Source organism: Neovison vison, chromosome X, assembly GCF_020171115.1.
Source record: "Neovison vison isolate M4711 chromosome X, ASM_NN_V1, whole genome shotgun sequence".
Classification (NCBI taxonomy): domain Eukaryota; kingdom Metazoa; phylum Chordata; class Mammalia; order Carnivora; family Mustelidae; genus Neogale; species Neogale vison.
Window position 1 is genome coordinate 129,707,343 of NC_058105.1, and position 26,720 is coordinate 129,734,062.

The 26,720-nt window shown below is 45.9% G+C and overlaps 1 protein-coding gene across 1 annotated transcript in view; it reads left to right on the forward strand.

Annotated features, from left to right (window-relative positions):
* Nucleotides 1-26,200, forward strand: part of PRKX (protein kinase X-linked) — an 82,784-nt gene extending 56,584 nt beyond the window's left edge. Inside the window, exons 6-11 of the mRNA XM_044234765.1 lie at nt 3,892-4,011; nt 11,228-11,323; nt 14,720-14,777; nt 17,039-17,116; nt 18,920-19,068; nt 21,618-26,200. Of these exons, the coding sequence (XP_044090700.1) occupies nt 3,892-4,011; nt 11,228-11,323; nt 14,720-14,777; nt 17,039-17,116; nt 18,920-19,045 (478 nt within the window). The 3' untranslated portion in view covers nt 19,046-19,068; nt 21,618-26,200. The remainder of the gene's footprint in view (nt 1-3,891; nt 4,012-11,227; nt 11,324-14,719; nt 14,778-17,038; nt 17,117-18,919; nt 19,069-21,617) is intronic.
* The last annotated feature ends 520 nt before the right edge of the window (nt 26,201-26,720 follow it).

A 26,720-nucleotide genomic window follows, 5' to 3' on the forward strand; every position in this document is an offset into this window, starting at 1 on the left:
AAATGGATTCGTCACAGTTCTGGAGGCTGGCAGTCCAAGCTCAGGGTGCCGGGCAGCTTGGTGGCTGGTGAGGACTCTGGCTGGTTTTTAGATGGCTGCCCGCTCACTGTGGGGTAGGGATCTCAGAGAGAGATCGCTCTGTCTCTCCCTCTTCTCACAAGCACACCAGTTACTGAGTGAGTTCATCGTGGTCCAATATGACGTCGTCTTAACTTCATTACATCTGCAAGACCCTATTTCCAAATAAGATCACATTCACAGGCTGTGGCGTTGAGGATTTTGGGGGGAACAGGGTTTGCCCCTGGATAGATGGCCTGGCAGGCGATAGGAAGTGAAGAACACACGAGCAGTTCGACACACATACCTTGCAGAGAATCCGGTCTTTCTTTCGTTAACACAGTCTCTGCCCCCGCCAGGGTGGAACTGATAACAGTGAGCGCTGAGAACCTCAGGTGTAACCTTGCCTGCTCTCTAGAGCTGTGTGAGCAGCAGGAGAGACGGCTGGGGACATGGATAATTCACAGCCTGGACCCGCGGCCTCTGAATAACATCGGGGCTCTTTGTCTCATCTTTCCAGGTTGACCGCCGTCCGAAGCTCTCTAGATGTTTATGCCGCTGTGTACATCCACGATGCACTGGGGCCGTTTGCAGGAGGGCCTTCCTCTGAACAAGTCTTGGGCTATGTAGGGAAGCTCAGAAGCTAGAAGGTTCCACAGCCTTCTCCCCTGTGCCTCTTAGGCTAGGATGGAGCCAGCAAGAAACGCACCTTTCCAGATGCAAGGGGAGATGCTGTACCTGATGCATATATAATGACCTGCGGCCACCTCACCTGCTCTTAACATGAGCCCAGAGCTCGATTTCCAGCTAGCTTCAGGCAGCCTTGGGTGTGCCACCAGCCCGGGAGTCCCACCAGCCTGGGAGTCCAGCATGAAGGACCTACCCCATACATTGGCATAAAGGACGCACGTCTGCCCTCGAGCTCAGGGTCTCGGTCACTAAGTGGAGAACCCCTCGCAACATTCTCTAGGGTGACAGATTCCCACACCCTCTCCAAACTCAGCCTTTGTCCTGCCTCTGCCGAGGTTCTGCTTCCCTTCCCTTGACTTTGTTCATCAGACACTTGTCTTTGCATCTTCCCTCCTGGAGAACACCCTGCTCTGCCTGGCTTCTTCTGCCTCTCTCTGCACTTTTTAATAAAGATCGTTGCAAAGTATACTTAGGATAAAGTTGATTGTCTTCCCCATTTTGAAGGACACGGTTCAGTGCAATCAGATGCATTTGCGGTATCTTGCAACATCGCTGCCATCCCTCTGCACAATATTGCACCCTTCCCTAGTGAAGCGCTGTCCCCATGAAATACTTACTCCCTCCCCCCTCCCCTAGGCCCTGGCACCGCCATCTCCTTTCTGTCTGTCTGCATTTCCCTGCTCGGGGGACCCCGTACACATGACGTCATACAATATTTATCTTTCTGAGTCTGACTGAGGTCGCTCAGCAGCATGTCCTCCAGGTTCATCCACATTGTTAGCAGGGGTCCGTGTCATGCCTTCTTTTTTTTTTAATTTTTTCAATTTATTTATTTTCAGAAAAACATTATTCATTATTTTTTCACCACACCCAGTGCTCCATGCAATCCGTGCCCTCTATAATACCCACCACCTGGTACCCCAACCTCCCACCCCCACCCCTGCCACTTCAAACCCCTCAGATTGTTTTTCAGAGTCCATAGTCTCTTATGGTTCACCTCCCCTTCCAATTTACCCAAATTCCCTACTCCTCTCTAACACCCCTTGTCCTCCATGCTATTTGTTATGCTCCACAAATAAGTGAAACCATATGATATTTGACTCTCTCTGCTTGACTTATTTCACTCAGCATCATCTCCTCCAGTCCCGTCCACGTTGCTACAAAAGTTGGGTATTCGTCCTTTATGATGGAGGCATAATACCCCATAGTGTATATGGACCACATCTTCCTTATCCATTCGTCCGTTGAAGGGCATCTTGGTTCTTTCCATAGTTTGGCAACCGTGGCCATTGCTGCTATAAACATTGGGGTACAGATGACCCTTCTTTTCACGACATCTGTACCCTTGGGGTAAATACCCAGGAGTGCAATGGCAGGGTCATAGGGAAGTTCTATTTTTAATTTCTTGAGGAATCTCCACACTGTTCTCCAAAGAGGCTGCACCAACCTGCATTCCCACCAACAGTGTAAGAGGGTTCCCCTTTCTCCACATCCTCTCCAACACATGTTGTTTCCTGTCTTGTTAATTTTGGCCATTCTAACTGGTGTGAGGTGATATCTCAATGTGGTTTTGATTTGAATCTCCCTGAGGGCTAATGATGATGAACATTTTTTCATGCCTTTTTGAGGCTGAATCACATTCCATGGTATGACTGGACCCTGCAGAGCCGTGGTCCCACATTGGCTTCCAAGAAAAGGGTCTATTCTGAGCCTCTGTCCTGGTTTCAGGTTACCTCATGTGGTTCCTAGACTGTAGGCACCGTCCCTGGGTCACCGGTGGTCTTCCCTCTGTGTGTGTTCATGTCCTCATCTCTTTTTGTCCTCCTCCATCTTTAATGAGGTACGATCGGCAAATTGTACATATTGACATTGTACAATATGGTTTTTCGAAAGGCACCTGGTGTGATTTAATGCCGATTGTAAAGGGATTACCGCACTCGAGTTCGTAATCACATCTGATCCTCTCACCTGGTTACCACTTTTTGGCGGTGGTGGGAACACGCATAAGTTCTGTCTTTTTTGGTAAATTTCAGATGTGAAACACGGTCTTATTAGCCAATCAGCATGCCATTCATTACATCTCAGGGCTTATTTATATGATACTCAGAATTTTACCTTTTTTTTTTTAAAAAAAAAAGTCTTTTTACAGGTGAGTTCTGGTTCACCTCCATGTGGAGGCATGTGAACTGGGAGAAAAGGAAGACAGTCAGTCTTGCGTTTTCCATAGAGCGTAAAATTTAGAGATCTCGGCAGAGAGGTGACACACCTGTGACCCATCTATGTTTTAATGAAACATAGTGCCTCTTTTTAAGTATAAGGAGAATTCTTTTGTAAGGACAAGAGGAAAGGAACTCCATTTTTACCTTTTGGGGAAAAGAGAGATCTGAGACACCACAGGGGAGGGGTGACCAGAGTAAAACCCAACACACCTGACCAGGAGAAGCTCCACTGTCTGGGCTGGGTCCAGTTTTGGTGGGGGCGGGAGGGGTCAGCATCCCTTTTTTTCCTAGCCCACTGTCCCCGCGGTGAGGCTAGAAGCTAAATTTTTAGCAAGTATCTGCCATTCTGCAGAGACAGTCCTTTCAAAAAGCCCCTATGCTGTGTAAATCTTAAATATCCCAGTGTCCCCTAACCTAAGGATTTCTAGAAGCCACTGGTGAGGTGAAAATGACCTTGAACCCACAGAAATGTTGAAAACACTTCATAGGTTTTTGGGAGCAGGTGGAAAGGGCCATTAGCGGTGGGTTTGCCTTTCCTCTGGAGGCGAGCGCTAGCTTGTTGATGGAGCAGACATGTAGGTTCATGATAGCTTAGTGAGTGAATTCTTGACTTTTTCCCCATATCATTTCATGGGAAAACAGGTACCATGGCGTTTCTGTGTTTGAGTAAACCACGGTAAATGACAGCCACCACGTGAGGTTGGGATACCAAGGACGTTCCTTCAGTTCTGTGGGGGTCAATGAGTGTTTGTAAGGGAACAAGTCCTCTTAGACAAAGGTGGCATATCAGTCCAGCATGGTGTGTCCACGGGGTGGGCATAGGGCATCGTGTAATCACCAATGTCATTGTCACATTCAGTCCTTCTGAGATACACGCAGTCATCCGGCACTCCTAAGTCTCCATTATGCCCTTCTCTGTCCTCAGGACATGGACCCTTTGTGGAACGCCCGAGTATCTGGCCCCTGAAGTCATCCAGAGCAAAGGCCATGGGAGAGCCGTGGACTGGTGGGCACTCGGCATCCTGATCTTTGAGATGCACTCCGGGTGAGTAGGAGGGTCAGCATGTCCTCTCTTGTGCTTCCCTCCCCAGCTGCTGGACGTCTAGTGCTTTTGTTGGCAGATACCTGTGGTGTCTTCCCGTGCTGGCTTACCCGTGCCAGCACAGCAGTGGGGGACACACGGGAAGCCCCAGCATTTGGAACCTTTCTCCTGTCTAAATGTCCTTGCCTCCCATGACTATAATATTAAGTCTTCTGCATGGGCTCTTTTGGAGCAAGGCAGAGAGCTCAGGTAATGACCATACGTGTTGATAAAGATACATAAATTGTATATGGTTTAGGATGTTATGAATGAGTCACGTGCCAGAAAGGAGAGCGTGTGCCCGTACTTTCTTGGCTTGAGGCAAGCAAGGTTCTGCTTTCCCCACATGTGGACAGCAGAGGTGTTGAATGGGCATCACGGTATCACCGTGATTGAGGAGTCCAGCTTGGCTGAGGCACGAGGCAGGTGTGATGTTCCTCTACCAGAAATGTAAAGCAAACATTTCCCCTGCTTAGAGATCCTAGATGTGGGGATTCCTCCGGGTTCCACGGAGGAAGGGCTCTTCTCTGATGATGCAGCTCACAGCCAGCTGATCTGTGAGGTGCCAAGACAGTGGTTGGGGGCCCTTGGACGTGCGGCCCCTCTGCCTCCTTCCGCCCTCCCTGCCCTGTGCTTTGTCCTCCTCCTTCAGGCCAGTTTCCTGCTGGGGTGCTTAGCAGGTGCTTGGAGTTTACCCCCAGTTGAACCCAAAGCCGACTGACTTCCACGTCTGATTCCCCGCAGGGCAAGACCAGAGCTTTTTGCCTGTAAACCTTCCCTTTCAGTTGGAAGGAATGATGGAAAGAGGTGTATTTCTGCACTGAGGGTGTGGCCAGAGTGGAGTCTTGTGAAAACCTGTATTTCTCTATTATCTGTTTATCAACTCAACTATCTACTCATCTATCTATCTGTTATCATCTATGTGTCTGTCATCTCTTGTCACCTCTCTGTATCACATCTATTTCTCCATCCGTCTCTCTCCATTTGTCCATCTACCAGTCCGTCAGTCCATCCATCACTTGTCTATTCTGTCTGCCTGTCCAGACATCCATCCGTCTGTCCATCTGCTCTCTGTCATCCATCCATCCATCCATCATCTCTGCCTATTCATCCATCCATCCATCCATCCATCCATCCATCATCTCTGTCTGTCCATCCATCCATCCATCTGTCCATCTGCTCTGTCATCCGTCCATCCATCATCTCTGCCTATTCATCCATCCATCCATCCATCATCTGTCTGTCCATCCATCCATCCATCCATCTGTCTGTCCATCTGCTCTCTGTCATCCTTCATCTCTGCCCATCCATCTATCCATCCATCATCTCTGTCTGTCCATCCATCCATCCATCTGTCCATCTGCTCTGTCATCCATCCATCCATCCATCCATCATCTCTGCCTATTCATCCATCCATCCATCCATCCATCATCTGTCTGTCCATCCATCCATCCATCCATCTGTCTGTCCATCTGCTCTCTGTCATCCTTCATCTCTGCCCATCCATCTATCCATCCATCATCTCTGTCTGTCCATCCATCCATCCATCTGTCCATCTGCTCTGTCATCCATCCATCCATCCATCATCTCTGCCTATTCATCCATCCATCCATCCATCCATCATCTGTCTGTCCATCCATCCATCCATCTGTCTGTCCATCTGCTCTCTGTCATCCTTCATCTCTGCCCATCCATCTATCCATCCATCATCTCTGTCTGTCCATCCATCCATCCATCTGTCCATCTGCTCTGTCATCCATCCATCCATCCATCCATCATCTCTGCCTATTCATCCATCCATCCATCCATCCATCCATCATCTGTCTGTCCATCCATCCATCCATCTGTCTGTCCATCTGCTCTCTGTCATCCATCATCTCTGCCCATCCATCTATCCATCCATCATCTCTGTCTGTCCATCCATCCATCCATCTGTCCATCTGCTCGGTCATCCATCCATCCATCCATCATCTCTGCCTATTCATCCATCCATCCATCCATCCATCATCTGTCTGTCCATCCATCCATCCATCTGTCTGTCCATCTGCTCTCTGTCATCCATCATCTCTGCCCATCCATCCATCCATCCATCCATCCATCCATCATCTGTGTATCCATCCATCCATCCATCCATCATTTCTGTCTGTCCATCCATCCATACTCCCTGTCTATCTGTACATCCATCCATCCATCATCTGTGTCTGTCCATCTGTCCATCCATCGATCTATCCATTCTCCCTGTCTGTCCATCCATCCATCCATTCATCCATCCATCCATCTGTCTGTGTGTCTGTCTTCTGTTTATCTGTCTATCCTTCCTATCCATCCATCTATCCATCCATCCATCATCTGTTCTCTTCACCCAGACGTGTCTAGCAAATCACACAGAACTGAATTTCTTGACAGACACCCCAGTCCGTGAAGTCCCAAGCTGAGCAGAAGGTTAACATGAATCACACACGGAGCCCATCCGTCCAGACCATAACAACGGTTGGGAATGTGGACGTGCCCGTCTTCGTCCGATTCCCCCTCAGACGCCCTGCAACCCATCTCCCTTCCTTCATATTACTGACCACTAGAGGTCAGCATTGTTTAATGATAAATGAACCCCCGGTGGCCAGAGCTTCATAGATGAAATTCACCAGCTCTGTTTTCCCCATATTCCTACCGTACATTCGAATAGGATATCTTCTACATACTACTGTGAGAATATACTACTGTGAGCTATTGTTAGTAAACACAAGTTTGGGAAACAATATTGATGGCCTATAAAGAAAGTATTGGAATTAAAATAGAATTAAAATCGAATAAAATTAGAATATAATATTGGGATGTATTAGAGTAAATATATTAGGATTATTATGTAAAAATACTTATTGGAATGATTAGAATATTATGCTATTAAAAAAAAGAATATTATGCTATAGTTCATTCAAATATTAGAATATGCTGTATTAGGATATTAGAAGTAGAATGTTCCTAATATTCTCATAGTGTATTTGTAATATAATACACTGTAATATTAGGAGTAGAACAGAAAGTAGTGAAGTAAGATCTAATACATTATGAGGCTCTGACTAGAATAATTGATGAATCGTTAAAACCCCCCATCCCAGGCAAAATGCTGAATGTCGTTCCATTTACCCATTCCTCGTTGGAAGGGGTCAAGGCTTTCTGGAGGGATTTCTTGTGGGACGCAAGTCCGTGCACATACCACAAGTTTCGCCAGTCCCTCGTGATTCCCTCTGCAGTTCTGTCAGACTCAACCTTCAACCTTCCCCTGGACCACCTCTGAATTTTCCTCACTGTCCCCTCCAGCTGCTTCCTCTCCTGCCCATGTTTCCCTGGTGGCAGGTGGAAATATCCCGTGCGCGCGCACACACACACACAAACACACATACACACACACACTCCACAACCAGGCCACGGTTGCTGAAGGTGCATGAAGAAAATGCATCCACATTCAGAGCCGCATTCTGGGAGGGAGGGGAAAGCCCTCCCAGAGCTCATGAACGAAACTTGTGGAACCCCAGGGTTCCGTGGGACCCCACATGGAGAATCATGGCCGCCATACTTGAGACAAGGTGTCCCTGGGACTCGTTCCTACTCTACACTCTGCTGTCCATCCTTGCACAGCCTGGCTCTTTGTCCTTGTCCCTTTCGGTGAAGGACACAGGCTTTATGTTTTCTACGCATGTACCATGTCAGGGGGTCTTCAAGGAAGACATCAAAAATGGTGAACCAGTAGCACGTCCCCATTCTGTGTTCTGTCCAGAAACTCTTCCTTCTTTTCTCCTGAGTCCATGTCCAAATCGCCCGCCTTGACCACCGTTAGGGTGCCTCTTTCTAGACAATCCATTCTCCTGGAAGGTGTGGGTGGGTAGAGCGGATATGTGCAAGTCATTATGGAGTGAGGATGGAAACAGCAGCCAAGTTGGCGTGATGCTGGGAGAGGAAACTCTCGACCTTCCTACATGCCCACAGGCAGGTCGTCCTTTGGCACGCCGCTGGCTGGCTCCGTTGATCTCTTTAGCTTACTTACATAATGCGTGCTGGGTGCTTGTTGGAGAACTGGAAGGATTCTGTTGGATAAAAGACAGATTTGAAGATTTCTTAGGGTGCTTTCCACATGCCTGGGGCACGGCTCCTTCTCAGATCCCTGTTCTCTCTGCTTCTTCCTTCGGGCAAGATCTGGTACTGCTCATTTATTACCATTTTTTCCCGCTCGTTAAACCACTGCTAACATACCTTCCCCATGATACAGACCCGTAATGCCTGCTTCCTGAGAACACTTTGTTTAAGGATTGTCCAATAAAGGCTGTTAGGTATGTAGGACATGTTTTCTCCTGGTGTTTAACGGGCCGTTTGTCAATGTGTGCCTTAGCCCTGATGAAATCCTGAGACAGGGCTGCCACCCAAGAAAGCAGTCAGACCCCCCTAGCCATTGTTAGAGCATCTGGCTGACCAGAAACAGCCGACTCGGGAGCTATGAACTGGAAGGCGTAGTCGGCGGATGCATATAGACCTTTCCTCCGAGCCTGGCCTGCGCAGTGTCTCAGGAGAAGCTCGTAACACTAGAAGCCAACAGTGGCCAAAGTAGTTGGAGTAACGAAACCCAAATAACCAGTGGCTCAGAGATTCTGCTGTGGCCTTCCCAGCACGGGGCCTCTACTCTCTCCAGAGCGTATCCATGAATAGCTAAAATGTCACAAAGAAAAAAAGCCTTTTCACACCTTTGTCATGCATGGCTACACGTTCACATTGTCTTCCATTGTTCTTATTCAGCTCCCTCTTCTCCCTCAGCTTTCCCCTCACTGTCCTTTTTTGGTACTTTGCGTTCTACAGTTTTCCAGTTTTTCACTTCTCTGTAATGTAAATGCAGAGTTAATGTGTCTGTTCTGTATATCGGTCCTGGGCAGGACAAATGGCTAAAAACATGGTGGCTTACAATGGAAATCCACCCTCTCCCACCTCTGAAGACCAGAACTCTGAGATCCAAGTGAGGCAGGGCTGCTGAGATCCAGATGGGGCAGAGTCATGCTCCCTCCCCAGCCTCCAAGGAGGGTCCTTCTTGCCTCTTCGAGCTTCTGGGGCTCCAGGAATCCCTGGGCTGGTGGCCGCGTCCCTCCTTGTCTCTGCCTCTGTCCTCACGTGGCTTCTCCTCTCTGAATGTCTTCTTCTGTTTCTTATAAAGACCGTGACTTTGGATTTAGGGTCCACCATAAACCAAAATGGCACCCACAGTCCCATTTCCAAACCGGTGCCCAGTCTTTCTTCATCCAGGAGTGATGCCTGCGTAAAGAGAACAAAGAAATGGGTGTTGCTAAAAACTTAGAAGCCAAGAGATCCAGGAAGTATCCGTAGGAGTGTCCTGGGGCAGCTGTAACAGATGACCAGAGACGAGGTGTCTTAAAACCACAGGAATGCATCCTCCTCCAGCTCTGGAGGCCAGAAGTCTGAGATCCAGGCAGGGCAGGGCCCCTGAGATCCAGGTGGGGTAGAACCTCTGAGATCCAGGTAGGACAGGGCTGTGCTCCCTCCAGAGGCTCCAAGAAGGGTCCTTCCTGTCTCTTCCAACTTCTGGGGCTCCAGGAGTCCCTGAATTTATGCCCACGTTCCTCCCTTCTCTGCCTTTGTCCTCATGTGGCTTCTCCTATGCTTGTCTTTCCTCTTCTGTCTCTTGCAGGGACACCTGTCATTGCATTTAGGGCCACCCTGATCCAGAATGAGCTCATCACAGTTTGTGTCCCTCAATCACATTCGCAAAGTCTCTTTCTCCAAATAAAGTCACGTTCTCAGATGGTTAGGGTAAGAGCATGGATGTACCTTTTTGGAGATCACCATTGCCCTCGCTATATTCTGGTTTTTTTAATTTATTTACTTTTTTTAAAATGTCAGAAATTGATTTGAAATCAACAGGAATTTTTTTTTTTTCTTTTTCCTATTGACAGTTGACCTCTTCCATCAGGATATCATAGGAAAACTCCCTCTTTTTTTTTTTGTTTGTTTTCTTTTAAGATTTTATTTATTTATTTGGGGAGCGACCATGAGCAAAGTGGGGGGCCAGAGAGGGAGGCAGAGAGAGAATCTCATGAGGTCATGACCTGAGCTGAAATCAAGAGCCAGACGCGTTACTGACTGAGCCACCCCATGAAAACGCCATTTTTTAAAAAAGATTTTATTTATTTATTGGACAAACAGAGATCACAAGTAGGCAGAGAGGCAGGCAGAGAGAGAGAGAGGAAGCAGGCTCCCTGCTGAGCAGAGAGCCCAACACGGGGCTCGATCCCAGGACCCTGGCTTCACGACCTGCGCCGAAGCCAGAGGCTTTAACCCACTGAGCCCCCCAGGTGCCCCTGAAAATGCCATTTTATAAGCTATGGCCGGTGGTTCTTTCAGGGAATTAGACGTTCTCCTTCTAAAGGATCCAGTTACCAGTGGGTAAGTGTTAAGGGTCTGCCTTCTGCATTCTGAGCAGACACCAGATGTACAGCTTGTGCCTTGGGCATCTGGGTGGGTCTGGCTCATGTTTATTAAGTTCTGTATTTTCTTTCATTTTTCTAGCTCTTTGCCCTTTTCGGTATGTTCTTGTGTAACTTATTTCAGACTTTTCCTCCCCTATTTCAAGGTATTAGAGAAGACATGTCTGTTGGTTTCTGTGCTAGGATGACAGTCTTTCCTTCTGATAACTATGCCGTAGACGGTAATACTTGAGTGAGCAGGCCCGTGTTGCCAATAAAACTTTATTTATAAAAACAGGCTGCCAGCTGTGATGCGCTGGATCTTTGTGGCCCAGAGTACAAGTTAGGAATCAGCCTTGCTCTTGCCCAGCTCCCTATGTGTGACCTACGTGAATTCATCTAGTATGGAGGTTCAGATACTGGCTACTTACGGACGTATAGTCTACCTGGACCAAAGAGAAAAGAATAGGACACAGCCTTACATGTTCTCCTCCATTTGCCCTGCTCACATTTATTGAGCACCTACTGCGTGCCACATAGTAGCCTATGTTTGAAGACTGCAAAGAACTGGCACTCCTGGTCTGATGGGGGGGGGGTGACCTTGTGAACGTCCTGCCTGCATCGAGCTTCTAGAAACACCGTTCGCTACGAAGCAGAGATTTTTATTTTTTTTTCCATGCCTGCTCTCCGCTAAAAATAGCTGTTTATTTTTCTTACAGGTTCCCTCCGTTTTTCGATGACAACCCGTTTGGCATTTATCAAAAAATCCTTGCAGGCAAAATAGATTTCCCCAGACATTTGGATTTCAGTGTAAAGTAAGTAAACCGTTTTCCCTCTTCGTCGGGGCGGGGGAGGGGGTGTTTATTTTTAAAATCACAAACAAGAAATCACAGAGCAAGCATCCGCTGAGCGGGACGCCATACTGTGTTCTTACTAGGCTGCGCCCCGTGTCTTCTGGACAGTCAGCTTTTCCACAAGACGGGAAAAGGTGGTCGTCATTCTACCGTAATGATGCTTAAACTTTTCATGACTCTTGGCCAGATTTTACGGGCCTGGAGAGAAATGACATTTACAATTAGCCAATACAGGCATTTGTGAATCACACCGAGTAAGAGAACCATTGGGGTATTGGACGAAAAGCCGTTCGCCTCCTCTAGCTGGTTTTGCCGTTGGCGGGACTGTTGATGGCTTTAGCAGGCTGTCTCTTTTTCCTCCTGCTTGAGTTACTTTCATTCTTAAATTCCTTTTTCATGCTGATATTAAGGCTGATGCACATCTGCTATGAGGACTTCTCTACAGCTTCAGTGTTTGTGACTTTGGGTGTGCGGGTCATGAAATTTATGGTGACGGCAGGGAGACAACTGAAGTGTTTAAACATCTCAGAACGCTTTTGGCATTCCAGTTACCTTCGTCCATCTGGTCACCTAGGAGGCATTTTTGTACCGTGATTTCTAGCTCTTTCCTTGCTTTTCTCAGGTGAGCCAAGCCCGGCGGATCCCAAGCTGGTTCACTGAGTTTAGTCAAGAACTAAACTTTTCTCTCTTTTTTGCTATTTTTTTTAAAGTAGCCCATGGGCAGGGAGTACAGAGAAAGCTGATTTCATGACACTGGGACAGCTGCCAGTTGCTTTTCTCACTGGTGAAGGTCATCTCAGTCCCCCACAGAGGCTCTCCTTCCAAGTAGAAGACAGCGTTTCCCTGGGCTGGTTGGGCCTCAGAGGGGGTGGTGTGTTTGACCCACCAGGCAAGTTTTAGAAGATGAGCAAACTAGGTTCCGTGAAAAATAATCATCCAGAAAGTGGACACTCTGTCCTGTGAATGGTAAGACAGTGAGGCGTGAAGGGAGATTGAGCAGTCAGAACTTTCTTTTCTCTAGAAAGAAATGGAAAAATGCTACATAGAGCTTCTCCCCCAGGGTCCAACTCCCATTAGACTTGAGTGACATTATGTCACATGGATATGCCAACATTTCCCAGTGGTTGGCTTTGATTGAAATCTACTCACGCCCATTGGCAGATCAGCTGGTTGGTGGTGACCCTAGACCATTGACATTCAGGGTAAATCTAAGGGGTGTGGGTATCCGTTGTCTTGTGTGGATGCACACTGGCAGAGTCCATCCCGAGGTGTACAGCTGTGGATTAGCTGTTGCTCCCCATCAATAGAGTGTGGACTGTCTCTTGCATTCTCCAAGTCAACCCCTTGTGGAACCCTCTGACGGTCTTAGGCTGGGCAGAACCTTGGGGGATATATTCCCTTCCTCTTGCAAGCAATGACATAAACTCTTCCAAAAGCTGGCTGGTTCTTGGTTTCCCCACAGAACGGACAACGCATAAAATCATAGGTCATTTCTTCCATCATTGGTGGGAAGGGCTCAGGTCGGTTATGAACATCTTACGTTTATACTGTCCTATGGAAAAAAAGGGACTACGACAAACATTAAGTTTAATCTACGTTTGGTGTCTCAACTCCCTATGCCTCTTTTCCTTGTAGTCTATTCTTAGAGAGGCCCATCAGGGTCTGCCCTGCTGTCCTTTGGTCTTCTCGTTGAGCAGGCTCCTCTTCTCTTTTGCCTGGGACCCCTGTGTCCCCCGCATGGGGGCTCAGCCAGAGCAGGAACCTGGGATCCTTCGGTGCAGTTGCTGATTGCAGATGATGGTTGAGAAGAACTTCACTTCTTCCCATTATTGTCTAGATCTTCCCAAGTTGGATGAGAAGCAGGACCCTAATGAGTCTTGCGTATCCAAACCACTGACGTTGGGCGCCATTATGGTTGGATTTTTACTTTCAAGTTCTCAAGCTCTTCTGTTGTTGTTGGTTCACAAAACCTCGGCATTTGACTGTGTCACCTTCCTGCCTGGGAACATGTGTCTTTGGATTGTCACTAAGATTCCTTGTAGGCTCTTAGGCAGTTGAAAGGACATCAGAGCTTTGGGGCGTGTTGCCAACGTGGTAGACCAAATACCTTCCCAGTGTTTCTTCCTGTCTCAGAGTGGTCGGAGAGAAGCCAGGCAGGATAGAATCAAGGGATTGCCACAGAGCCTGTCCCAGGATTACAGGCAGCTCCAGAGTTCCTACACGGCTTTGCCGTATTGGACAGCCCCTTTACATCCGTACGTTTTGCTTTTGGGACTGTGCTGTTCTGTAAGCGTTCAATTTTATATTTTATTTATTATTATTATTATTATTATTTTAGGATTCAATTTTATATTTTAAATAAAACTTCATTTATTTAGAACCCCAGTGTAAACAGCTTTAAATAGATGCACTAAGTAAATGGTAGAGAAAGAGAAGGGAAAAAACCACAATAGTTGGGATTGTTTGAGAGTGTTGTGTTTGGTGATTCACAGTCTAGGCATAAGGCATTCAGGGATCTTGGGACCCTGGACCTTTCCATATATTGCCACAGGCCTTGGGATTCCAGAGTCCGTGGCGTGAGTCTGGGGGTGTGCTCCTTAACCCAGGGCATAAGGTTCCTTTCAGTTTTGCAAAGTTGTGTCATGGGTTTTTTGAAGCTGGGCCATAGGTCTTTTGATTGGTCTGGGGAATTTCAATTTATATTTGAAGTCTCTAGATATTACTGCCCATAATGTATTCTATGTGTTATGTGCAGAGACACACACAAGCACAAATTTTATTTCCTTACCTTTCATTTCTAGAGCTAGCCTGTCTTCTGAATGTCTTGACATAAACTATCAGATCATAATGGCTCTGTATTCTGAAGTGGATGGGGAAGCAGAGTTTAAGGGACTCACAGAAGTTTGTGTGTTATGGGAGAGCAAGCAGCGTACAACCAGAATCCCATAAATAAGTAGCTCCTTAGGGCAAACCATGGCCATTCATTTTGGTAAAAGCAGATGTCTTCTCTTGGGCAAGGACAGACTCAACAGGTACATTTTAAGTGAAATGTCGTATACTTGGGGCAGCACATAATTTTCTCGCATCTTCTATTGAAAGCCTCGTTTTCTGCACAATGATGTAATGGACCTGTTCCACTTTGCTCTGTCCCTCTGTGTAGCCAGCCCCGCTTTGCATAAATTATTTGGAAACTCATATCGGTGAAGAAACAATTGTGAGAAAATGTGGAGGCAAAATGGAAATTGATCCTCCCTCCATTGCATAATGTGGTGGGTGGATTTTATTGCCGTTGACAGGCCATGTTTGCTTGGGTCCGTATCAAGATACATCTTCTTTTTGTCTCCTTCCCGCATGTAGAGACCTCATTAGGAAATTGCTGGTCGTTGACAGAACCCGACGCCTCGGAAACATGAAGGTCAGTGTTTGTTTTCATACGTCTTACGCACGAGACACTCCCATCACTTGGCACCATACATACATTTCTATTTATAGAGACAAAGGCACAGTGATCGTGTTTAATTGTTGGCTGAAGTTCAGATCTGGGTGTCTGGGCATGCGAAATCCACCTGGGTCTATACCGCATCCCTTCTTCACTCCAGACGAGTAAATGCCTCACCCGTCACCTCCAAGATGTCGGTATTTTCCTTAGTTATTTTGTCTTTTCAAATAACGTGATCGACCTATAACTCACGTACCGTACATACCTCTCCATTCTGAGTGTGCAGTGCAGTACCGTTTACTATGTTTGCAGAGTTGGGGAACCATCCCCAAAGTCAGTGTCAAAGAACGTTTCCTCCTTCTCAGAAAGAAACCCCATACCCTATGCTGTTGTTATCCAATCCTTTCATCTCTCCTGCCCTTTCTGTCTCTGTAGATTTCCCTGTTCTGGGCTTTCCTGTAAATGAATCACAGCATAAATGATGTTCTGTGTCTGGCTCCTCCCATGTTTTCAGGGAGATGCTAGCAGGTGTCAGTGCTTTGTTCCTTTCTAAGGACAAATCACACTCCATTCATGGATGGACCCCACTGTGTGTACTCATCCCTCCGCTGATGGATAGTTGGGTTGTTTTCTGCCTTTTGACTGTTATGAGCAGTGCCATAACTGTGGGTGTGCACATCTGCATGGGAATTAATCATTTGAGAAACCGTACATCCTGTGTGATTTTCACAAACTTTTCATGTGGAGGGGAATATATTTAAGAGATGATTGCGTAAATGGTATAATATCTTATATGCTTGTTTTGGTTCTGTTGTGGCACCGCTGAGTCTAAGAGAATCTGGGAACATCTTCTCAGCTATTTCTGGTTCTGGATATCCATGGAGGAACTTAATCATGGGTACATACCTTGGTCTTGTCTGCCGTAGTCTTGGGAGACACAGTAGACCTGTGTGCAAGGCTTGATTCACACCAAGCTCTCAGGATCGTCTGTTGATGTGGTTGTATTTGTGTTCAGTGGCTGCTGTAACAAAGGAGCAGAGTCTGAGATCCAGGTGGGTCAGGGCCACTGAGATACAGGCGGGTCAGGGCCATGCTCTGTCCCAAAGCTCCAGGGGAAGGTCCTTCCTCCTTTTCCAGCCGCTGGGGCTCCAGGTGTCCCTGGGCTTGTGGCCACATCCCTCCCATCTCTGTCTTTGTCTTCATGTGGCTCCTTCTCTGTGTCTGTGTCTCTCCTACTCTGTCTCTTGCAAAGACACCTGCCATTGGATTTAGGGCCACCCTGATTCGGGATGAGCTCTTCTCAGATCCTTCGCTTAATCAGATGTGCCAAGACCCTATGTCCAAACAAGTTATTCTGCATAGGTACCAGGTGACATTTCACAAACTTTATGTTATGTTCAGATCTACTGGCTTCTTCCTATGTCACAGAATTCATGTGTTTCTGTCTTAACAATTCCCAACATTTAATGAATTAAAAAAATTGCTCCAAGGGCCATAAAAAGGAATGAGATGGGTGGGGTCAAAGGCTGAACACCTGGGAGGGATTAGGGCTAGGGATAGGATAGGGGATGAGGTTGGGGTTAGGGTTAGAGTTAGGGTCAGGTTTAGGCTAGGGTTAGGATTTTCAAAGACCATGATGCCATTGACATCTGCAAGTTGGCCATTGGTGTTAGCCTTGAGACTGAAGCAGACAGACCATAAGAAACCATTACTATTACACAAACATGGATAGTGTAATTGGAAAGTCCCGCTGGGTAGCTGTTAAGATCTCTGAAGTGGACATGACGGGTTTGGATCCTAGTCATGGGACTTAACTAGCGTTGCAATACTGAGCCAATGACACCATTTAGTGAAATATGGTTTCTAGGTCTGTATGATGAAGATGCTAAATTCTGAAGAAAACCATCAGGATAAAAACAGGCGGCAGACTCAGAAATGTCCTTCTGTCTGTCTTGTTGTATCTCAGGAGCCTGAGCCAAAGTCCTACTTCTGTGTGTGGTCCACACTGGTCCTGACAGGATTTCTTTCTACTCTGAATGAAAGTGAACAGAACACAACACCTTTATGTATATATTTTCCCTCCTAGGTCACAGTCCAGGGACGATGACTCAAAACATAGCACACTTTTTAAATTTAATTTTACTTGTTAATTCTCTACTAAGTAGAGATTCTCTGGAATGTTTTCTTCCCTGTCCTGTCAAAATTCTGTCTACTGACGGTGCCTGTTTCTTTTGAAGAACGGAGCGGATGACGTAAAGCGACACCGGTGGTTTCGAACGGTGGATTGGGAGGCGGTCCCACAAAGGAAACTGAAGGTACAACATACGTATGAGGGTGACTGTTGGCTCGGAATTGTTACCTGCCTTCAGCAAGGGGCAGAGTCTGATTATGACTTGTTTACATATAGCTGATACACAATTTATTTGTATACTACAGCTGATCATCTCAAATCATTAATAAGCCAAGATCCTTTTTCGGTGGAAATCTTAGTGCTACAGAGACACGTAGAGGTAACGGGTTAAGACCCCACATTTTACATTTGGGTTTTTTGAGACCTGGCTCTGTCCCTCATTTGAACTATGACTAGGATGACTCCCATCCCACCAATTTCTAATTGGGAATGGTAAATGTTTTAACACAGATCACATGTTTGTCCAACATTTATGGATATTATACAGTGATGGTGGTAGTATTTTCTAGATCACCTTTCTTTGAACTGAATATATACATGTGCATACACACATAGCACACACGCACACACATTTTTTTAAAAAAAATTATTTATTTTAGAGGAAGAAAGAGAGCATACACATGTGAGGGGGGACAGAGGGGGAGGGAAAATCTTAGCCTGACTCCTAGAGCTGCTGGGGGACTTGATCTCACGGCCTTGAGATTGTGTCCTGAGCCAAAATCAACAGCTAGACGCTTGACCCAGAATTGAAATGTATTTTTTTATTTTCATTTTTTTTTATTTTTAAAAAAGATTTTAAGGATTTTATTTATCTATTTACAGAGACACAGTGAGAGAGGGACTACAAGCAAGGGGAGTGGGAGAGGGAAAAGCAGGCTCCCAGCTGAGCAGGGAGCCCGATGTGGGGCTTGACCCCAGGATCCCAGAATCATGACCTGAGCCAAATGCAGTTGCTTAACAGCGGAGCCACCCAGGTGCCCCTGAAATGTATTTTTGACAGGAATCTTCAATAATGACATTCTCAACCTTGGACTTTTAGAGTCAATGGAAGGACTTTAAAAATGCTGATGCCTGGCCCCCAACCCAGAATGTAGGGTTCAGCCCAGACCACCAGTGTCTCCATGAACTGTTTTTAAGTGTTTTAATGTATTCAGTGACTAATTTGTTAAAATTAAATAAACAACATATTTCCATCATTCAAAAACCAAATCAGTATTAGAAGATGTGCATTACTGAATGTTATTCTCTTGCTCTATTTCCTCCCAAAGCCCATTATTTTTATAAATAAAGTTTTATTATTAGCACATGGCCACCTGCATTCATTTACATGTCGTCTGTGGCTGCTTTCCCTCCACCAGGGCAGAGCTGAGCATTGAGCAAAGAAATTCCTCTGCCTGCGAGACCAGAAATATTTACTGACTGGCTCTCTACGCGAACCTTTTTGGCTGACCTCCTTTTCAGTGCCAGTGACCTCATTTTATTGATGCTGAATTGAGGCTTGGCATTGGTGATACTATCAGTGGAGCCTGCTCTTGTTGACGGCTTTCTGGGGTTTTCCAAATTCTGGCCACTGGACCAGCCACTTCAGTATCACTCAGACCTGGGCAGGCCTGGGGATCTGCGTGAACAAAAAATCTGGGTGGTTCTCCAGTCTAGAATTTAAGAAGCAAGGGCTGGCTACCATCTTTTCTCCCTTTGTTTCTCATAAAGCACCATTGGTGGACACCTTACTCACAGTATTTCTGGTTCAAAGCTTTCCATGCTCATTAATAATGCAGGGCCAACTTTGGGTTTTCTGTGTTTTCCCAAGTCATGTCTGTTGATATGTTAAGTTGTAGACATAAAGGGATGCACGTCCCATCCAGGTGCTTAATGTTTCCTCTTGACTTTGACTCTGTGTTTCCCGCCACCCACCCCGGTCCTGCAGCCTCCCATCGTGCCGAAGCTGTGCGGCGAGGGCGATACCTCGAACTTTGAAGCATACCCCGAGAATGACTGGAACACGGCCCCTCCAGTGTCGCCAAAAGATTTGGAAGTCTTCAAGAATTTCTGAGGATGGGAATCATCATCTGGAAGGTGTATCTTTAGATATACTAAATATGCATCAGTGAAGATGGCGTGTCCCTTTATCAAGGGGATGTTGGCGTTGGCCAAGCAGGGCTTCCCTTATCCCCGGGCACTTGAGCAGTGAGGCAGAGCTAGATGGAGTCCTTCTAGCATCAGCTTAGTCAATGCCCAGGGTTTGTTATGCAAGACATGTGGTGTGGCCCAGAGACAGCGTTGCCTCCAATGTCCCACTCCCCAGACACTCCTATTGGGGCAGAATCCATATCCAGCTAAGACCCCTGTGAAATCTGTGTGCACCTGCACATCCCAAGGCACAGCCCCTTTGGTAAAAAAAAAAAAAAAAAAAAAATTAAATCCCTGAGTCCTTGTGTTCTAGAAACCCTGAGTTCCAGACCAGCTTCCTTCCAGATACCAACTAAATATTTTTGGAAGGTTTTTTTTTAGACCCCCTTTCCCTAAAAAAACTGATGACGGCAGTGAACACCTCCGATGGAATTGGCTAAGCTCCATTTGACCATTAAAAGAATGGATTTTTGAGTCATTTCTTGGAACCTTTAAGGTCTGTGACTCTGTGTGGAAGTGATGGCTTTGAAGGATCTTTTGAACATGGGTAGTGAAGACCTTTCAGTTACTCCCAGTTCTGTGAGGAACTTGGTGATGTATAGCACTTGGTTTTTCCTTGTGACGACATGCAGGCAAGAAAAATGGCAGGAAGGAAGAGAAGCAAGATAAAACCAGTGAGAGGTCTCCTCTTTGACATTTCTTGTTTTTTTTTTTTTTTTTTGGGCTCTTTTTATCCCCCCAACCGTACTTATGCGGAATGGGAGAAATAACTGGTCAATACAATGTTCCAGAACCCTTACAGGGAGGGACACATTGCGTACCAGAGACCTCTACTATCTGTGGTCTTGCCACGCAGATCCCGAGGGGAAACCAGCCTAAACGTTAAAATGTGGAAACAAAAATTCAGTGAGAGAGAAGATAGGTGTCCCTGTGGATGAGAAGGGAACATGTCTGCTTAATGGGTATTAGTGTTTTCAGCACGTAATGACCGTTCTCCGGAGGTTCTCTTAAAAAAGACTCTCTTGAGCTTTTCCAGCTTCTGCAAAGCTCATGAAGGCCAGTTAATGAGTTTTAAAAGTAGGGGGTATTTCTAAATTTGGGTTTTGCTATCTCTTCTGTTCATTTGCTTCAATTTTGGATGATTTGTCTGTAATATTTTGTGAATGATTTTTATTCAGTCATCCTTAAATGGAAGGCGTGATCCATCTTCCATCTTGATGGAAGACGTGGTATGTTTTGTAGTGCACGACACTTAGTTGATAAGCCAGAGGACTGCAGCCTTTTTGTATCAGGGATACTATTAAATTTACTTCAGGAGACACAAATCTGCCATCTGATGGGGTCTGTCATGTACTTGGGGTTAGTTTTCTATTCACGGTTGGGATTTGTACCCCCAGCGGCCCCAGATAGGTTTTTAACAGATTCTGGAGACAGGAATAACTTTCTCAAGGCAAGGCATATCCTTGGGAATATACGTGTAAATGGCATTTTTTTTGTGTGCCTGGAGTCATCCTTGATGGACTTCGGCCAGTGGTGGGGACGCTGTTTGATGACCTTCTCGATGAACCTGGGGAAATCAAGAAATCATGTCATGATCACTTGACTTTGTGTTTATTCCACCACCTTGGATTTTGGTCTCTTGCTGGAGCAGCTAGACATCTTAACATTTGACTCTCTTTCCCCGATTTTGCACAGAGGATGGGACAGAGATCCGGCGTTTTCAGTGCCGAGTAAACAGGCAGGACCATCCATGAGGGAAGGTTATTTCTTCATGAAGCAAAGTGATCTCCCATTGATGATGCCCAAGCGCAGCTTAGTGCCCCCTCTCCAGAGCCACTTAACAGCTGTATGACTAACCCACTCACCCTTGGAAAGTAAAGTCTCCCATCTCTTTAGCTCCTGGAGGGGACTGTTAGGATGCCTGGCAGGGAGAGACCTCCCATTTTGGTTTTTATTTGACTTGAGATATTTTCTCGCTAGCTGCAGTGAACACATTGAGACAGGACCTGGTTTTGCTTGTGGAATCACTCTCCTCTCTTTGCATAGATGAACATGGGATAATTCTATGTGTGAAGATCTCATATCCTATTTGAGACTCACCATTAAAATGCTGCTTAACTTTCTTTTTTTTTTTTTTTTTTTTAAGACTTATATACTTAGAGATAGAGAGCATAGCAGGAGGGGCAGAGGGAGGAGAATCAAGCAGACTCCACGCTGAGCAGAGCCAAACGTGGGGCTCAATCTCATGACCCTGAGAGCAGGACCTGAGCTGAAACCAAGAGTCAGATGGTTAACCGACTGAGCCACCCGGGCATCCCACGGCTTACTGATTTTATTAATAAATATTCATAGAATTCATGCTTCTGGATCTTTGCAGAACATTTGTTCTTGTGTATTATGGAGTTATTTTTGAGTTCTTAGTACGATTATTATAAAACTTACCCAGTTATTCTGAAAACGAACAAAGTCCTTTTTTTAATTTGTGTCTCAACTAGGATGATTTGAACCTGCTGGGAACAAAGAGCTGCACATCCGCTGTGAAGAAGGGTCGCGTCCACGGGATAAGGACATTTCCATATTCTAGAAGTCCAGATGTACATAAAGAGACTGCATATCTGTACAAAGTCACGGATCTGGCATTATTTAAGCAACTGGAAATTAAGCATCATTAAGCAACTGGAAATCTACTGCACAGTAGGACCTTTCAGAAAATTGTTTGGTTGTAGATTTTTATCTTATCTCTTCCTGTGATGACCCTACTGTGATGTCTTGGTTTTCCTCGTAGACTTAACTTTATGAGTTTGAACTGAACGTGTTTGGTTATAACCACAGATGGCGCGTGCGTGTGTGTGTGTGTGTGCTGCATGTGTGTGTGCGTGTGTAAAAAGACCGTGGGACTGGTGCACAGGAATTGCACCGTGATGTTGATCTTCATACTTGGGCAGAGCCTGCGATTCTGTAGCTTGTGAGGAAACCTGTTGTGGTGGTCCATGTCCCGTATCTTTCGTGCTTCCTGTCTGGTAACTTTAGGTCTTGAAACCAGAAGGGAAGACAAGGATGTGTCCATTTGAGTTTGAGTGTGAGAATACCAGTGGCCATGAACGTTGTTCACGGCATGGAATGCTGTCCAGAAATTTCCTGCATCACATCCGGAAATTCCGTAGTCCATTGTGGTGGTGATGGGGAAAGTGGCAGGTGTCTAACTGATAATATCTCATTTGAGCTCTGTGTCCAGCCAGATGCAGAGCCAACAAGTGACTTTCCATGTTGGCTCAGTTGCACGGGTGACTTTCATGCAAGCGTGTTTTTATTTTAACTTCCATTGTGGGAAGAGTAAGATGCAAATGAGCTATAGGGTGTCCGTGTTTGATGTAGTAGAAATTAATCCCTCTTGGTTCTTCTGTTTGTGAGCATCCAGCACACTCTTGTCTCGTAGGCAGGGCGGGCTTGTACAGACTTATTAGTGGGTGAGATTTTGTCTTTTTCTGTTTGGACCTGATTGTGAAGGTACCATGAAGAGAGCACCCTGCCCATGCTTTCCCCTTGGGATTGACTTAATGCAGGGTGGGTGCAGAGTGGGCTCCAGTGGGAGTGTGGCTAGATGTGGGTCTTTCTAGAAAACGAGGCATGCAAAGAGGTCCTGGGCGTCTGTACTCTCTGTGATGCATTGCCTTGTCTCTCTGCTGGCCGTGACTCAGCTGGACAAACAGAGTTGCTCACATCTGCATTGTGTCTGGTCTTAGGGCTCAACCATGACCTTCTGCAGGGATGTCTGTGCACTTAACTAGTAGGTGCCAGAGCCTTTGCGACCACAGAGGGACACCCACATAGAACTCCCAAGACCCTGTCTCACCCCTTCCTTTCTTCCCATGGTTGGCCCAGAAAAGTCCACCTCCTTGGGCACTGGGTGTGGGAGCAGCACCCGCCCTGGGAGATGTGTTCCTGAAATGGGTGCGGGGAAGAGGCAAACCTGGGCACCCTCTCAAGGCTTCTCCACCTCATGTGTTCTCGAGTCACCTTGTGGATTCTTGGCTGTCGTAGACATTATTATTCTCCAGTGCTGTGCCTGGAAAGACCTTTTCTGTCCATGTAACCCTTTGTACCTCTCCTCTGCGATCACATACGTAGACATGGAGAGCCGCCGTGTGGGAAAGTCCATACATTTCTCTGAGCAGCAGAATGTCAAAGGCCACATAGTCGCCTACCAGATTGGGAGAGATCCCACTCACAAGTCAGAAGGCTGGGGTTCTGTGTGCTGCAAGGTGGACTGGAGAACATGTGCACCCACCCGACCTTTAAAAGACCCTGAAATCAAAGCCACGCCACGTTTCCCCCTTTCTCATTCATCACCTGCTCTTCAAATACAAATCCAATGAGTAAGGTCAGGGTGACTCCAAGACTTAGTAAAATAAGTGGTTTGCAATGAGTAACACAAAGGAAAATTATTTTTAAAGGGCGAGCTGTATGATATCCCAACAGAACAGTGTTTTCAGTCTGGACTGAGCAATCCCTGTGCTGGTTTGCGTTAAGTAGGGGGCCAGAATGGGCATCGCTTTCAGCACAAAGTGTCTCATCATGGACTGTTACAAGTCTGACGCTGACAATTAACTGCCTCATCATCGACTGTTACAAGCCTGAATCAGCAAAGGGATGGTGCACTGAGATACAAACCCACGTGGGGAAAGCAAAGATCTCATGTCTCCTGACTTATAAAAATAAATTATTATTTTGGAGCCCTGTGCTTAAAAAAATAAAAGTAAATGAAACACCTTTCTTGAACGTGATAAAGCATTGTATTAGACACTTTGACCCTTACGCATATTTTCGGGTTTAGTTCTCACTGTCCCGGAATTAATATAGGATGTGAAAATAGCCTCAAGAAAGCATGAAATGTGATGCCTTAATATTGGACAGATATGCACACACATACACACACACACATGCACACACGCCAACATTGGAATGCATGGATCACATGGTTCTTTAAAAACATGGTCATCGGCCGTGAGCCATGCAAAACAAATTAAAAACTAAAAGGAATTCCAAGAATACCAGATGGTGTTAAACTCAGTCTTGCCATTTCAATATTCAAGGTGGCACATGCCATGTGTTAACGGCCCGTGGCTGGACTGTTAAATTAAGCAGGGTGACGTAATGCAAAGACTGATTTAATCAAAATGAGTCCCAAACACATGGGACACTCATGATATATTATTGAAAAGTAGTCTGCTCGGCGGGGGCACTCTGAAAATTTCAGGTATCTGATCGGATATCTGTGCGCAAAAGTCACAAGAAGAAATGTCATGGAACTACTCGCAAAATCTGCATCAGAAAAAAAAAAAAAAAAAGACTCCTTTTCGTTCTATGCAATTTCATGAGTTGGCAATATTTTCTTAAATACAGATACCATTAAAAAAAAATTCCTCAGGAAACGCGTGTTTTGCAAAGAAATGTGTTGGGGCGGTTGTTGTTTTTCTAAGGGGATTAGCACCTGCCTGCTTGAACACACAACTGTAAAGCTCAGAAGGAAATTGAGTCACAGCTGGCCATACAACATATCCTACGTTGGGGCCAGCCAACTTTCATTTCTTGCAGAACACATGTGAGAACCTTGCTTGGCCTAAACGTATCTACTGTGGCGATGGGCACTTTGTGATTTCTGCTGTTGACATGATGATGGGTCAAAAGAAAGCCCGGCAAGAAGACTCATGTGCCCAGCTCATGTCCTTGTGATGGCTTCACACTCCTCGTCCCATCCCTGCCCACCCACCTGTCCGTCTGGTACAGGGCACTGTTTCATTCTGTGCTCTCTGCCTAAGAACTCCCTTGGTACCAACGACAGAAACAGCAGTACCACTAGACAGTCCTGTGACATGCAATGCGTTTGCCATTTCTTTGTATGACTTCAGCTGCCTCTAGATTTTGGACCATTTTAACTGTGAAAATAGGGCTCTGTGCCATCAACTAAAAAGACCCCAGTGCCCCCCAGTCTCCAGGCACTGAGAGCTGTCCACCCCCAGGGAGAGCTTCAAGCTGCATCAAATCTCATGACCACATCAAAATTCTCATTCTAGCCACGTGGTTATTGTAGTGCAGGAAAAAATACTTGGTTGGATTTTTCCCCCTAAACAATAGATTTTATACCCCAAAATGAATACATTCACAGAAGCCCCTGAGGGCTCCGTGGTGGAGACTGAGAAGATGATGCCTAAGTTGCTCTTTTTCTGGAGGCCCATCCACCGAGACTATGGGTTTTATCTGCGTTGGGCAAGTCCTGTGTACCTGTATTGTGTGTCCCTATGTCTTATGGAGGTGAGAAGGCCTTCTCTTCACTTCACCTTCAGTGGACGATGTCCACTTACCAAAAAAAAAGAAGATAAGCACATGAACTGTTGTGTTAATCATGTATTTGGGTAGTTTGGGGTGTGTGCGTGCGCGTGTGTGTATGTCTTGGTGGCGAAGGATGTGGGAGACGTGTTTTCTCCAAGTATCACGTTTCCCTATCAAGTTGACTTTGCAGACCCCGTGGGCTTAACGGTCCTTCGTAGTAACAGGGAAACGCTCTGTCATGCTTTCCTATAAATTATTGTGTTGTAATGCATTCTGTTGTGCTTTCCTTAGCTTTTCCCTGGTGGACACCTGTCTTAATTTAAAAGTCATTATGTGTTTGTTAGCAGATGGGATTTCAAGCCTTTTGACACTCAGGGCATCTTGTCCTCTGAGATGGGTCTTCAGCTCTGCAGAATGGTCATAGCTTCCTTCTTCCTTGCGCTGTGCTATGGGCAGCCTGGCCGGGGTGGGGCCCGGGTTGGCCGTGGGATGCCGCAGACACAAGACGGAGTGCCTTTGCAGGTGCGGTGAGCCCCGGCAAGCCAGCACTGGGATCCCTGTGGGGTCGTCCCAGCTTCTCATGTGGAAAAAAAAAAAAAAAAAAAGTCTGTTGCTAATTCTTTCAATTCTTGCACAATGAAAATCACTGTGATTTGTATATATACCCTAGGAAAATTTTACTGCTGCCTAATTTATGTAATAATACTATTCATTCCAGGTTTGTTTAATAAAACTTTGTATCTTTTAAGATGCCTGATTGTGGTCTGCTTCTTTGGTTATGGGACAAGCTCGTCTGTGTTCAATGAGTTCAAGAAGTCAGCATTGTCTCTTAATTTAATTTTTAATTTTTTTAGTTGAGGTATCATTGACCTATGGTATGAGTTTCGGGTGAACCACATAATGATTTTATCTCTATAGATTGCAGAAAGAATGGTTACCACCACCAGTGTAGTTAATATCCATCACCACACATGGTTGTGAACTTATTTTTCTTGTGACGAGAACTTTTAAATCCTTTCTTCTGAGCAAGTTTCAAGTATATGATACAGTATTATTGTATCTCTTTCTGTAAAGGGCCAGATGGTAAATATATCAACATTGCAGGACACACTGTATCTATCAGGAGCATAAAAGCTTCCCTAGACAGAATGTAAACAAATAGGCTGTGTTCCAATAAAGTTTTATTAAAACCAAAGCACGGTTCTGGGGCCGGATTTGTTGCCTAGGCCACACTTTACCAGGTTCTAATCCGGTGCCTGAGGATGACT